General features: G+C 36.7%; 2 protein-coding genes across 3 annotated transcripts in view; one reads left to right on the top strand and one right to left on the bottom strand.

Annotated features, from left to right (window-relative positions):
• Positions 1–1,737: 1,737 nt before the first annotated feature.
• On the top strand, positions 1,738–13,417 carry LOC139140090 (uncharacterized). Its single transcript, XM_070709514.1, has 3 exons — positions 1,738–3,075; positions 9,385–9,461; positions 11,448–13,417. Exons 1-3 carry the CDS (start codon positions 1,962–1,964, stop codon positions 11,601–11,603), a joined length of 1,347 nt encoding a protein of 448 aa, XP_070565615.1. The 5' UTR covers positions 1,738–1,961; the 3' UTR covers positions 11,604–13,417.
• LOC139136486 (carotenoid-cleaving dioxygenase, mitochondrial-like) overlaps positions 13,082–16,029 on the bottom strand; it is a 141,534-nt gene continuing 138,586 nt past the window's right edge. For both annotated transcript variants that reach the window (XR_011553548.1, XM_070704580.1), the window contains one exon: positions 13,082–14,157. The gene's annotated coding sequence lies outside the window, so the exon portion shown is untranslated. The remainder of the gene's footprint in view (positions 14,158–16,029) is intronic.

The following is a 16,029-nucleotide window of genomic DNA, read 5'->3' as shown; positions in this document are numbered from 1 at the left end:
GGTAACAAATCTCTTGCCAATTTTAATCACAGGAAGACCTTTGTATCGTACTTGACACAAGACTTTCTTTCAACAAACATGTTGACCACATTGCTTGCTAAGGCTGATCGCATTGTTGGTTTTATTAAGCCTAATTTTAATCTTGTTGACAATGCTCCTAACACGATTGGAACTAAATTGGGATAATTGGATTGGCACAATTTCTCAAAAAATTAAGGAATTTGTTAAATATTACACCATATTTACTCACCATCTTTAAAATTTTACTCAAAATTTGCGATGTTGTGCTCATGTTATGAGTAAGAATCATTGCATGACTCCGTCTAATGCAATATTGTTCAATACTTATGGACAATATTTATATTTGACTGAGAATATGTGAACTTGTCTATACTTTCTTTGGTACTGAAATACTAGTTTTAATCTCGATTTGTTACTTTTCCCCAGCCAAAATGAAGTTTTTCGATCGATTTACGGTTTAGTTAGTCAGCGTCATTTCAAAAGTGCCCTGACTACATTTAATGTTAAGCCCAAATTGACGAAAAAGTAAGGGACATTTTAAAAGTGCCCCGACTCAAAGTCATTGATTTGACACATTTTGTGCATTTTGTGTCGTTTTTTATGACCCGGTTACACAAAAATACCATCTTTTCATAGAAATGAATACGATGTAAGGGATATACAATAATTGACTTGTTTTTGTTGTTTTGTTCGATGGAAACAATATTTTAATTTTTACAGTATTCTATCATTTTGTAAAATTTAAGCTGTAAAAATTTTGATTTCATCAAACTTTCGTTATATTTACTGTCATCCAATTATCCCAATTTAGTTCCAATCGTGTTTCCTGCTCTTCGTCGTTTGTATGTAACAACTGTTCGTCCTATTTTAGAATACAACACTTATTTATAATTCTATATCTCAGAGCAACAAGCAATGAGAATTTAATAAACCTAAAAACGCTTTCTCCGTTTTTAACATTTCAAACATGACTTTCATCTGTTTCAGCGTATGGTGTAATTGTGATATTTACATGTTCGTAGGGATATCTTTGACTGCTGCGAAGAAGTCTTTTGTCACTATGATTTTAATTGTACAGTTAGCGTCTCTTTCTTTGGTCTCAGCTATGAAGGGACCAGATTTATTTACTTCATAATAGAGTCGATGTTACAAACAGGTGGTTCATTGGTCGTATTTCCCGCTCAAATATTTATATCTTTTTGACTCGGTGCAACTTTACAAAATGTCTTTGCAATCTTGACTGTGTGATTTTAATCTGTTGCAGGTCTCTCGTGTGCAGTTTTTTCAATTTCTATTTTGTCTTTTATGTGATTTATATTTAATATTTCGTAAATTAACTTGTCTGGACTCTGGGTCTTTCAGTTGCAGTCAACTGCAACTGGCACTGTTGAGGAGACTAAAATAATAATATGATGTAACATTCATCCCCACGGCAATCTCCAGAGTAAACACTAGGATAGCAGCGACAGTCTTCTGAGCCTATTGTGTAAAAAGCGATAGTATCATGCTACCGAACAGAGTCGCGAGTCGTGTCTTGTGGTTTCTCAGTCATCAATTGTAATTTTGAATTCTAGCACTATACGACAGCGCCGATATAGCGGCTCCGTCGCCATAACGACCAATGCCCACTGAATGGTTTGCGGGTGAAACGTATTTGTGATGCAAAGTACATTCATTGGCTCCCTCTACTACCTCTTTGTGTGAATATTTGCTTTCTCTCTTCCATAGAAATGTCAGTGTACACACCTATAAACCATCAAACAAACAACCGTTGTCCTGATCAAAGGTTGCTCGGTGTTTCAGAACACTCTTTCATGCCAATACTGTCACGCCAATGACAGATGTGACCTAAATCTGCATTATTTACCCATATAAACAATCTTGGGTGCCCCAGTAACATACGGAGTTAGCAGTGCTTTAAGCACATTTCACAGTACAGCATGAAGATGAACAGACGTGACTTTTTCGGTCGTAGAGTAACATTTGGCAGACCCAGCACTAGCCATGCTAGTCTTGGATACCACAACAAATCAGATCACACAACATGTCTTCATTCTCTGTGCGATGATTGCTTGGAAAGAGTTTTGGAAACGAGTAGGATAGCCAAAAATCGTCCAAGATGTCCAGAGTGCCATCGCTACTACCCAGTTCCTGCAGATGCAGAAACCCATGCAAATTTCTATGGTGAAACGGCGGATAGTGGTGTGAAAGTGAACGGATCGCGAGATTACGATTCCTTTAACCATTGCTACGATAGAAAACCGCCATCACCAGGTTGCATCGAGTGTGCATTCAGCTTTCGTCATCCGGCTGCAGATCATTATCGGCAGATTAAATCAGCTTCTACCAGGCACAGATTTGGTCCTGATAATGATCGTGACAAGTCCATCTACGCAAATCGATACGCTACCGGTGTAACTCAAGTTTTATCACCGGAAATTGCACCCAGTATTAAGTACGGCCATGTACATGAGTATGGCGACTCAACCGTGTATGGCCAACGCTTCAGTGGTTTTCCGGATCAGCATCGACCTATCACAAGAGGCAAACAACTCAGCTTTAGCCGTATTGTCACCGATCCAGAGATGTACAGTCGAGACTACGATGGAACCTTCGACCAAGAACAAAAACATGAACTTGTTCCAAGTTTAAGAGGACGTCATTCTAGAGTGAGCCTTAATAACGACTACCCAAGAACATCCGCCCATTGGCAGAGCAGTTACAGCGATAGCTATCAGTACCCGCCTCAGAGAGCATCGAATACGCGAGTTTCTTATACGATTCCAAAATACGTTATATATGGCCAGCCCGAAACCATCTTATTTTCAGTAGTAGAATGGTACAACGGCAAGCTATCTCGAAGTGATGACCATGAAATCAGTGCTTTACTAGAACGACCAGATGGTACAACACGACCGTTGAAGTTAGTTCAGCATAGCATGGGAAAATTTGTTCTACATTTCTGTGAGTCATTCCACGGAAAATATCGTCTGAAAGTCTTCATTGATGGCCAAAGACTACCCCAGTCTCCATTTATGATTGAAGTTATCGATGGTAAGTAAGAAGTTTGAGATTTAATCGACAGATCACAGGCAGATATTGTTTTACATATTATCGATGAAAAGGCAAGACGAACGAAAAGAGACTTTTTCACGTTTCATTTTATCGAGTAATAACAAGTTTATAAGATACGAATATAATAATATTGATTTAGTTCTATGTCCTTGAGAGGCTGACACAAGATAGGAAGATTAGCAACGTGTTTGTACATAGACGAAATAATTCGATAGAGCTAAGCTATCTTGAAGGAATGTAAAAATTGGATTAATTTACAAAGTTTGGACTGTCAAATTAAAACCAACACTCGTACAAGAACAAATAAATTCCAAATTTCACAAAGAACTATGGAACGCCGTTGCTGCCTTCTGAGGTTTATTTACTGTATTTGATGAGATGACATCAATATATGATTTAGTAATGCCTTTATATGATTAGGTTGTGTCAATATATGATAAGGTGACGCCTTTATATTATAAGGTGGTATAAATATATCATAAGGTGCTGTTATTATATAATTAGGTAACATCAATATATGATTTAGTAATGCCTTTATATGATTAGGTAGTGTCAATATATAATTAGGTGACGCCTTTATATTATAAGGTGGTGTCAATATATCATAAGGTGCTGTTATTATATAATTAGGTGACATCAATATATGATTTAGTAATGCCTTTATATGATTAGGTAGTGTCAATATATAATTAGGTGACGCCTTTATATTATAAGGTGGTGTCAATATATCATAAGGCGCCGTTATTTTATAATTAGGTGACATCAATATATGATTTAGTAATGCCTTTATATGATTAGGTCGTGTCAATATATGATTAGTTGACGCCTTTATATTATAAGGTGGTATCAATATATCATAAGGTGCCGTTACTATATAATTAGGTGACATCAATATATGATTCAGTAATGCCTTTATATGATTAGGTAGTGTCAATATATGATTAGTTGACGCCTTTATATTATAAGGTGGTATCAATATATCATAAGGTGCCGTTATTATATAATTAGGTGACATCAATATATGATTCAGTAATGCCTTTATATGATTAAGTCGTGTCAATATATGATTAGGTGACGCATTTATATTATACGGTGGTATCAATATATCATAAGGTGCCGTTATTATATATTTAGGTGACATCAATATATGATTTAGTAATGCCTTTATATGATAAGGTCGTGTCAATATATGATTAGGTGACGCCTTTATATTATGAGGTTGTGTCAATATATCATAAGGTTCCGTAAATATATAATTAGGTGACATCTGCATGTGAATAGGCAATGCCTTTATATTTCGAGTCTATAACAGTATATGATTAAGTGGTGCTTGTATATTGTTAGATGACAGCAATATATGAATTGAAAAGGCCATTATATTATAAGGTAATGTAAATATATTATTTAGTAGCGTCAATATATTATGTGTGCACGCCATTATTATTATGTGTAACGTCTTTATTATTATGTTTAAAGTCATTATATGATTATATAGAGGGCGCACGCCTTCGGACACTTTCTTTGAGCGTGCAAACTTTCATTCGCTTTGCCCGACGCATGAATTCCTGAGGGGTACATCACTCAAATCTCAATGGATGGAACGGATTTTACGGGAGTTGGGGCTTGGAAATCTGTTGCAGAAATTCACAGACGAATGAGTCGATCCTAAAGTAGTGATCTCATTATCAGATGGACAGTTGGAGCGTCTTTGCGGGAGTACGATTGGTGATCGTTCAATACTCCTGTGTAAGTGCGAGAGCACAGTTGCACCGGACCAGAGTGTGGCGCAAGCGTAAGTGATCCCATCGCTGCTAGCAGCGCAGGTCTACAGTCAAATTTGCGATGAGATGTATCGTATTTGTCGATATGTCGTATTTCCGCAGTAAACAATGTCAGACGAGGGTGGACACGGAGAGACGTTAAACCACAGTCCCTCCACCAAGGGACCGTGGTCAAACATAAAGTTCGATAGTGCATAGTTGTGGAAAAGCAGCTATCTGTTGGCTTGGTAGTGTGCTTCACTATGCGGATCATCATCAGGTCAACACCGCCACGGCGTTGACCATTTGATGACCCTCATAGCGACGCACGCTGGTCTACCCCGCCAACAGATAGCTGCGTTTCCACGACTAGATCGTGGAATGCAATATTCTTGTGTTTAGCTAAACACAAGAAATACAGCTGTATTTCGATCAGCTAAACACAAGAATGTTTCCGTCCAATCCAAGATCGAACTGCATGTTTGACGTCTCTCCCGCCGTGTCCGCCCTCGTCTTACCATGGAGGTTGCCCTGCGTACGATGCTGTGTGTTCCGCTACAGCTAATCGCCCCGCTCACCACAGTGAGCGGGGCACAGTACAGTAAATTTCCCATAATTCATTGCGATTTGTATCCTCAGAGATTCCCCAGAGAAGTCTACCAGGTCTCCCATGTGTAGACAAATTCATAGACTAGTTGTAAAAATTCTGAAAACGTACTTTTAAGAACACCATTCTTCTCAATTCTCATTTTAAATGATTTGGAAAATTATGCAAGATTGAGAGAGGAGATAGCATTTTTGTAAAATTTTCCACTGATTGTGTCTTCAGCCATACAGAATAATGTGATGGAAAGTAGGGAGACCAGTTGCACCTGTTTTTTGAAACAAAAGGATATTGATTTTTTCCAATGGAAATGACAAAAGAAATTTGCATTCTAAGTTTTCTCAGAGAATGACCCCTTCAGTTTGTCATAACTTGCTGCCTAAAAAGTATGGCATTTGTAGTACCTACAGAACATGACTTCAATGGTTGTTTAATGGTTATTTTGAAATTTTTGCTGAAATCTCTAAACGTACTTTTACTGGATATTATTTAACAATTATCCTGATGCTGAACATTAGTGCTTATATGCAGAACTGAAAAAGTTTTTAGAAAAGTAACCTTCATGGATACAAATCAAGAGAATTGTGGGTAATTTATTGTACTGTGCGGGGCGGTAACAGTGTTTTGCCCAGAGTGCGTTCTTGCATCCTTTGACGCAAAATTAGCAACAATGTCCCGCAAAAATAACGGACATGGGTCACAGGGACGCACTAAAATAAGGGCTAGAATTATAAGTCCAGCGTCCACAGAGACACTACTTTTTTAGCTACCAAATTACATACTTGATAACCCGCACAGTTATTGCTTCTCTATTGAGACAATGACACAAATTAGTCTATTTTTTTCGTCACAATGTAAACACTATTGGAAAATCAGTTAGTCTGTTACAGGCTACGATTTGTGGTATGAGCAAGGCGATGTGCGTCCACTGGGCCATGCAGCCTTGGGGACAGACTTAAATACCAGGCCACGTACGATCCCGATAACCAGACAAAGATTTCGGAAACGGAAGGCTTGTAAAAAGAACAACAAACTTTTAACAAAGCAAATTTTATTGACCACCAACTTTGAATGAAGAGTTTACTTGTAAATATATGCTAGTACAGTGAAGTACGAAGAATCAAATTTTCAGTCACTATATAGTCTATACTAGCCTGGGCACATGGCATCAAACTGAATTGACTGTACGTGTACTTTGGTGTACTGGAAGCGCATGACTTCACCTAAAAATATCATCAACCCCACAATTTTGTTGAAAACACTATATCCCTGACTTTCAAAGTAGTAATTTGCCTCAAATTTCGCCAGAAGGAATCTCATACAACTCTCCGATCGTCTGCAAGCCAGAGAGAGCGAGGTCACCATGCTGAATTCCTTATATAGTCAAGACCCCCTAGCTCGATTGTAGCTGATCTTAACAAGAACCACCTAGCTGGTCAAAACAGCTTTGTGGCAATGTGTTACCATGAGGATCAAGGAGTTCTGTCAGATATTTGTGTTTTTAAACTACCTTTTTTGCAATTTTCAGGGAAAATTTTCAGTCATTGGAGCAATTACAAAAAAGAAGAGAACTTTATAGCAGTAATAAAAAAAACAGGTTACAATGTGCATCAAACTATTGTCTTCAACCACTTCTAGTTCTTGAGTCATAAGTGTAATGAAACATCAGCTCTTCTTTGTTTCTGTTAAACACATGTAATGCAGTCACTGGCAAGAATCCCCATAAAAGAAAAATGCGCATGAAATCGATTTTATCATGATGATGTCTTTTTTTTAAAATTAAAAACTGTAAATACATACAGTTAAAATGACTTTTTCACAAACCATTATGGGAGACGTTCAGCAATCTTAATTTTAAAATGAATGTATGTATTCATGATATCAAATTTTCGATGGAAAACAACAGCCCTAAATGTTGACAATACCTTTCTGCCTTGGTTACTTGCACTTTGCTTTGCGTTCTTCGCTAACACATTGACCCCTATTGTAACTCAGTGTCCCCCTATTTTAACAATAATGGGACACTGTGTCCCACCTTTACAATTCCTGGGCAAAACACTGCGGTAATAGCTGTAGCGGAACACACAGCATCGTACGCAGGGCTAACCATGGAGGTAGACTGCTACCTCCATGGTGTGACATTGTTTACTGCGGAAATACGACATATCGACAAATACGATACATCTCGTCGCAAATTTGACTGTAGACCTGCACTGCTAGCAGCGATGGAATCACTTACACTTGCGCCGCACTCTCGTCCGGTGCAACTGTGCTCTCGCACTTACACAGGAGTATTGAACGATCACCAATCGTACTCCCGTAAAGACGCTCCAACTGTCCATCTGATAATGAGATCACTACTTTAGGATCGACTCATTCGTCTGTGAATTTCTGCAACAGATTTCCGAGTCCCAACTACTCCCGTAAAATCCGTTCCATCCATTGAGATTTGCGTGATGTACCCCTCAGGAACTCATGCGTCGGGCAAAGCAAATGAAAGTTTGCACGCTCAAAGAAAGTGTCCGAAGGCGTGCGCCCTCTATATAATCATATAATGACTTTAAACATAATAATAAAGACGTTACACATAATAATAATGGCGTGCACACATAATATATTGACGCTACTGAATAATATATTTACATTACCTTATAATATAATGGCCTTTTCAATTCATATATTGCTGTCATCTAACAATATATAAGCACCACTTAATCATATACTGTTATAGACTCGAAATATAAAGGCATTGCCTATTCACATGCAGATGTCACCTAATTATATATTTACGGAACCTTATGATATATTGACACAACCTCATAATATAAAGGCGTCACCTAATCATATATTGACACGACCTAATCATATATTGATGTCACCTAATTATATATTTACGGAACCTTATGATATATTGACACAACCTCATAATATAAAGGCGTCACCTAATCATATATTGACACGACCTAATCATATATTGATGACACCTAGTTATATAATAACAGCACCTTATGATATATTGATACCACCGTATAATATAAATGCGTCACCTAATCATATATTGACATGACCTAATCATATATTGATGTCACCTAATTATATAGTAACGGCACCTTATGATATATTGATACCACCGTATAATATAAATGCGTCACCTAATTATATATTGACACGCCCTAATCATATAAAGGCATTACTAAATCATATATTGATGTCACCTAATTATATAATAACGGCACCTTATGATATATTGATACCACCTTATAATATAAAGGCGTCACCTAATCATATATTGACACGACCTAATCATATAAAGGCATTACTAAATCATATATTGATATCACCTAATAATATAGTAACGGCACCTTATGATATATTGATACCACCTTATAATATAAAGGCGTCACCTAATCATATATTGACACGACCTAATCATATAAAGGCATTACTAAATCATATATTGATGTCATCTAATCATATAATAACGTCACCTTCTGATATATTGATACCACCTTATAATATAAAGGTGTCACCTAATTATATTTTAACACGACCTAATCATATAAAGGCATTACTAAATCATATATTGATGTCATCTCATTAAATACAGCAAATAAACCTCAGAAGGCAGCAACGGCGTTCCATAAAGAACACCGTAAAAGTATAAGTGGCGAACGATTGAAATAACGACAAAAAGGAAGAATCGTTGTCTCCATTTTACAGTATCCCTTCCCTGTAACACAAACAGTTAATTTGCCTTGAATACGTTCTTTTAATGAATAGTATGATGCGAGCACCACAGCACTGAACAATACAAAATCTATTTTTTACGAAAATCTTCAGAATATGCACCAATACTTACGTAACCTTTATAAAAGTACTGTGTAGATATTCTGTATGTCAACTAGTATCATTGCCCCTTTGCAGGTTGGCTTATGGGTAAACGTATGAAAGTTGGTACCACTGTCATTAGAGGACGCGATATGAAGACCGGACTCATGATAGTAAGCTATCCCCTTCCTTCTTTCTTGCAGAACTCATACAGTATTGCAAGTGTGAACACGGATGTTGTCATTCTCTCAAAATGTACTAGTGTCGACGCCTCCATGTACTTTGTGTTTTCGCAAGTACACGTTCAGCTTCGTTATCTTTATTAATCATCAGAATGAATCAGATGAATTGCATATGCTATTAAAATTGCATGAAAGATAATGTGTTTCTTAAATCAGTTCACGAAGTTTGTTTTTAAATGAAACAAACAGAGCGGAAACCGGTCAAAAAGGTAAATGGAAACAATAAAGTGACAAAACAAATACTTATTCAATATCGTCTTTAAATTTCTCATTCAAGTCACGGTCAATGCTGAGAAACTAAGCCAATGAACATAAGCTTAAGTGATTTGATACGTTTCACAATGAAGTCGAAAATTATCCGGCGACAGCTTACATGTTTGTTGCTCAAAATTGCTGCATAAGAAACAAACAAACAAACAAACTATGAGAAGTAAGAATTCAGAGCTTTTTTTGGCTGCTGACATAGTATAAACAGCGTACACTATGTACTGACCATGAGGATAATAGTAAACACCTATTGCCTGGTCATGAGGGCTATAGCGACCGTCTATTACCCCGAGGGACCGTGTGTTACCAGAAACACATCGCTATTCCCCGAGGCCGTAGGCCGAGGGGTATAGGGATGTGTTTCTGGTAACACACGGCCACGAGGGGTAATAGATGAGCGCTATAGCCCGAATAAGACCAGGCTATAGGTGTTTTATAACACACCACATGCTCATGTTGTATTGTTATATAGTTTTTAATGTGTTTTGATATTTTACACCGCAACAATCCATTGTGACAATTTTACTGGGCGATGTTTCCACAGCGCTTTCTTCAGTTGTACATGGTAGGCCTACCACTTTCTTTCAGAAAATATTCTAAGCATACCTAGTGACATCCTTAGTTGCACCTTAATCTTTTCCGTCGATGAGCTATTCAAGTTCCTACGCTGTTGGAATGTTGGAAAATGTTGGAAAATCTGTTTTAGAGAATGCGTCGTCACCTATCCTGGACGCACATCACGTTCTGGTCACCCGCCATTGCTGCAAAGCTGCAGACGACACTACGGTCACGTGACCGGGCACTTTTCCAAATTTGGTAAGAGCTATTTCCCTAGGGAAATAGCTTTTCAAAAAATACCCTCTGACGTCACTTTTGTCGATTTGATGGGGACTAGACGTATCTATTTTCTCGTCACGTGACGTATTCTGGCGAATCGCGACACGGAATGAGCATGTGGTGTGTTATAATATAGTTTATTGCCCGAGAACTTGCGAGTCAACCCCAAAACATTCATTTATGTTTCACGAAACTGAAGGCCGAGGGAAATATTATTTTTGGCCGTAGAAAGCACAATTGTATTCTGTAACCCGAACATGGCAAGGCAATATGTGTTTTGTAACACACGTCATCATAATTTGTCGTTCAAAACTGTACTAATCGAAAAGTCCCTCTGCTATCTCTCATCCCAGTCCCTGACCAAGCCGTCATCCTTACGCGCATGCGTAGATGGTTCACGCAAACTTTCCCGAGCATTAGTTCCCTCACTGTTAGCCGGTTGATAGTTTTTGAAACAGCTTATTCTGTAAATGGCTCTTCGCATCAGCGCCAAAATCATGCATATCATATGACTGTAAATTAATGGATCACCACAGACAGTTTGGACGAGGTGTGTTTCAAACATGTATTTAACTGAAAGTTACAGCAATTACAGTAGCGCCGTCGAGTGTCTCCGCTAGATTTTCATTCTTTGGGACTTGATTTGTGTTGTGGCCTTATTCTTGTTGATTTTCCCTAGAACAGATTCCTGTCGGATTGGCGTCCAGAGATTTACTTTGCGAAAGTTTTGCTTCCATGTGCAGCTTATAGCTGCTCTTACTGGTATGTCAGTGGATTCGTTGTCATATGGAATTACATTATTGTCTCTTGCAGGATGATGATTGTAAAGGCAGAGTGATCAAAGCTACAGAAGAATTCAATCGTGGATGGTGGATTTCGGTTCAGTGGGATTGTGGTGGTGATGTTTGCCAGTACAACATGAATCGTTACTCCTCTCCCCTTAAACTCTATGATTTCTACACAAATTAGATCTAATATATACTTCCTGGACAACTTGTTGATGCGCTCAACAAGCTTGTCCTTTTGGATAATTTTCCAAAGTGATGATAAATTTTAGAGCCCACGTTCAGACATCGCGAGACACCGCGAGTTTTATACCGGTAAAGCTTCCATAGTGTTACTTAAAGGGCTAAATAAGCTAATTTATGAACATGTACAATGAACGGAAAAATGAAAAATTCATACTTGTTTGAACTATATACAGGTAGTGTATGAAACTAAAACATGGATTATTAAAAATGCAACAATTTTCTGTCCTGATTTGTAATGTTGATCTTTGCAAAACAGTGGAAACGATTACTGTTAACATTTGTTCAGTCTTTTTGTTCCATGTGTCAAGTACAATTGGTTTCTGCTTTTATGTTAAATCATTTTTGGAGTTTATACCATGTACCATTGATGTTGACCGACAAAGTTCTTCACCTTCAAAATTTAATGGGCAACAATAATATTACCTGTACAACTTACAGGCAAGCTTTTAAGAATAGCTCTTGCGAGTGTGCATTATATTTTAATACACAAATTACCAAAATATGTAAATTTTGGACATTGTTGAATTACATATAGGAATAACATACAAGGTAATACCTTCAAGGGCAAAATAATAAAACAGTCCCTAAAGTTTCATGCATCTTGCAATCTTCAGACATATTAACTTCTGTCTTTGTATTTTATACTTGTGTAGTTGAGATGTACCATCATACTATGGTAATGTTATAATTAGGCAATGTTTAAGTTCGATGTATAATATTTGTTTTGGCGGCAACACTTTCAGATCAACTCAGAATGTTTACAGTGTAGCCAAGATTGTTCATATGCAGTTTTTCTGATAGACAAAGATTGCAAATAATCACCCTTATAAACCTATGCAGTATCCTATTACTCCTGTGCAACTTTTGTCAAACAGAGAAGCTGTGCATAATTCATTCAGATAAATCAAACCTGTTAAACTATCCTTCTATGTTAGTTGCCAAAGGCTGAACTCAAAACAAAGAAACTCTTCAAACTTCATACCAAGTTGTCACCAAAGCTGCTCATGAAATCTCCTTCAAAATACCTGATGATTGCATAGATGTGTGAAACTCAAATCATAAACATTATAGATTTATAGCTTATATATGTATACATATACACACCTGTAGGTAGGCACATATTACAATCTTAAACAAATTGAATGCCCATGAGCTTTAATGATTTATACAAATTTCAAAACCTTGTAGTGCAATAATATATATATATATATATATATATATATATATATATATATATATATATATATATATATATATATATATATATATATATATATATATATATATATATATATATATATATATATATATATATATATATATATATATATATATATATATATATACACACCGTAGCCTTATTGTTAATGTAAGTTAGTTACACCACATGGTCATCCATTTATTGTGCAGAGTGCCTTAAAATATTGAATATTTTTATTTACTTTCATTTTGTTGTCTTTTTTAGCTTCAAAGACATTAAAGATAATAGGCGATGTTGCCGTGAGTGTGTGGGGGTTCGAATCCCGTTTGGGTTATAGTAAAAAATTTATATTCATAAAGAAATATCTATTACTGTTGGCCCTTGTCTTCATTGTACGTTGCTCATTAGAATCGCCAAACTTTTTTACAAAGTTTATAAAAATCATTTAACAGACATTTCATTTCGCTCAATAAACTGTGAAACTTTCTGAAAACTCCTCCAAATGTGTGTCAATAAAAACACTCACATTTGTGTTGTATCTTGAATACTTATTAGTATTTCGTTGGGGTTTTTCTTTCTTCTTCTGTCAATTCTTTGCCAGCCTAAATATGGAAAACCGCTGCAAGTGGTGCACCTAACTCTTGAATTTTAAATTAGTCACATGACCTGGTGGCCGTATTGGGTTTTATGAACATGTAAAAGTGGGTGGCAGTTGCAACTGAAAAATGACCTGGGTGCAGCGCTGCCTTCAGGGCAGTTCAGAGCAGAGTAAACATGTTCACACCATTCAATGACGTCACTGAGGAACTGCATGTCTGCCCTGAGGGCAACTCAGATATATCGCTGCCCTCAGGGCAGATTGGCAGATTAGGATAGAATATGTGTGTCTGCCCTGAGGGCATCTGTGACATATTGCTGTCCTCAGGGCAGATTGGTAGATATACACTATGCAATACTTTAAGGTAAGGAAATGTATGTTCCTTTAAGGATAGGAAATGTATGTGCATAGTGTGTATATCTACCAATCTGCCCTCAGGGCAGCAATATATCTGAGGTGCCATCATTGAATGTTGTGATACAAAAGGGTTTGGCATTAATTAAAGACATTGGACAGTTCTTTATGCAATTGCTGCTGTGTGTTGTCTATTTGAGATGGCATTTGAAAATCATTGCTTGCTTGACGAAAATTTTGTACGTAATTGACTAAACAGCAGGAGCATCTTTGAGGAGCAATTTAATAACTACACCAGATTATGATTCTTGAGACCAACTCTTCTTTCAGAAAGTACATCTGAAATGATAATAATATCCGAGTGATAAAGATTAGAATGATGAAACATGAGTTGTTATGGACAAAAGATAAAATGGGAAATTCTGTCTTTTTATTGTTGGGCATTGGATGCGATAGAGTACAGAAAAGTCAGCCATTTCTACTAGTAAAAAGTAACAAACATAGGGCCAAAGTCCCTGAAGCTACTATAGACATGGATACAAAATTAAGTATTTCCTGACTGTATGAAATTATCTCACTAAAGGTCATCCTAGGGACCTGTAAACCAAATATTAAAGCTGTCTGACCAGCGGTTTGAAAAAACAAGCAACTCAACAGTCGACAGAGCTCTGCTGTGTTATGTAGAGAATAACCTTTTGTGACACATGTATTGATTAAGAAGGTGGATATCTTTGATAGCTCATTTCAGGATGGCCTGACCAAAAATGGAAAAAAAAATTCCGTAAAAATACTGATTTGCATATTTCATCACACTTTTAACAAATCTAAGTTGGGTTATCCCTAGGGACCTGTATACCAAATAACAAAGCTGTCTGACCAGTGGTTATGAAGAAGAAGATTTTTTACCAAAAACGCCTTTTTTTGGTGCTAATTTGCATATTTTCAACAATATCAAAAATTAATAAAAGAGTTTCACAAAATCATATATTTTATCCACACAACAAATATCAAATCAGTAAGTACTGCAGTTCTCAAGATATTTAAGTGGACGGACGCCTCACAAACAGACATACATACATACATACATACATACATACATACATATTGACAGTGCACGCCGGATGGATACCCATCCCAATAGCTTCTATAGACTATATTAGTCTATAGTAGCTAATAAACGAGAGTTAATTACATTCTTATTAAAGTAAATAAGACTTGCTTAAATCAAGATTTTCGTCATAAACAAGTCATCGTTGATGACACAGTCCCCACTTGTTAATGGGTACTTTGATTACAGGTCCTCAGAGAGGATAGAGTAGTCTTCATTAGGTCTGTGATAAAAATACTTTGATACAGATGATACTCAATGGCCAAGAATGAGTTCCATGGTGATGAAAACATAAAACCGATGTAGGCCACTATCCTAAAGGTCATTAAATGAGTCAACTGGGAATTAGTTGACAGGATGTTGCAAAACATTTTTTCATACTATCCTAACACGTCATGTCTGAGTTATGGCTCAGTACATGAGAAAATCTTAACAAAATCACGCCATGCAGCAATTTATGATCTTACTGTTTAAAATATCAACAAGTATATGTATGACATAAGTCAATGTCCAGGTTCGAACTTTGAATAAAATCAGTTGAGACTTGCCAGAGTTATGGCTCTCGACATGAAAAAAACCATAACAAAATTGCCACCATGTGGCCATATTGGACCATATCGAGAAACAAATCGACGTACATATGTATACTATAAGTCAATGTCTTTGTACCAACTTTAAATAAATTTGCTTGATACATGTCTGAGTTATGGTTTAGGACATGGAAAATCGTAAAAAAATGGCCACATCGCGGCCATATTGGATCGTATCACAAAACAAATCAATGTGCATATGTATGACATAGGTCAATGTCCTTGTACCAACTTTGAATAAGATCAGATGAGATATGCCTGAATTATGGCTCTGTACACGAAAAAATCGTAACAAAATGGCCGCACAGCAGCCATATTGGATTATATCACAAAACAAATTGACGTGAATATGTATAACATTGGTCAATGTCCTTGTACCAACTTTGAATAAAATCGGCTCAAACATGTCTAAGTTATGGCGCTGTACATGAAAAAATTGTAATAAAATGGCTATCTGGCGACCATATTGGATTGTATCATAAAATAAATCGACATGCATATATATGACATAGA

This window comes from Ptychodera flava, chromosome 1, assembly GCF_041260155.1.
Source record: "Ptychodera flava strain L36383 chromosome 1, AS_Pfla_20210202, whole genome shotgun sequence".
Lineage (NCBI taxonomy): Eukaryota > Metazoa > Hemichordata > Enteropneusta > Ptychoderidae > Ptychodera > Ptychodera flava.
The sequence above is the reverse complement of the archived record's forward strand: the minus strand, read 5'-3'. Positions and strand labels throughout refer to the sequence as shown.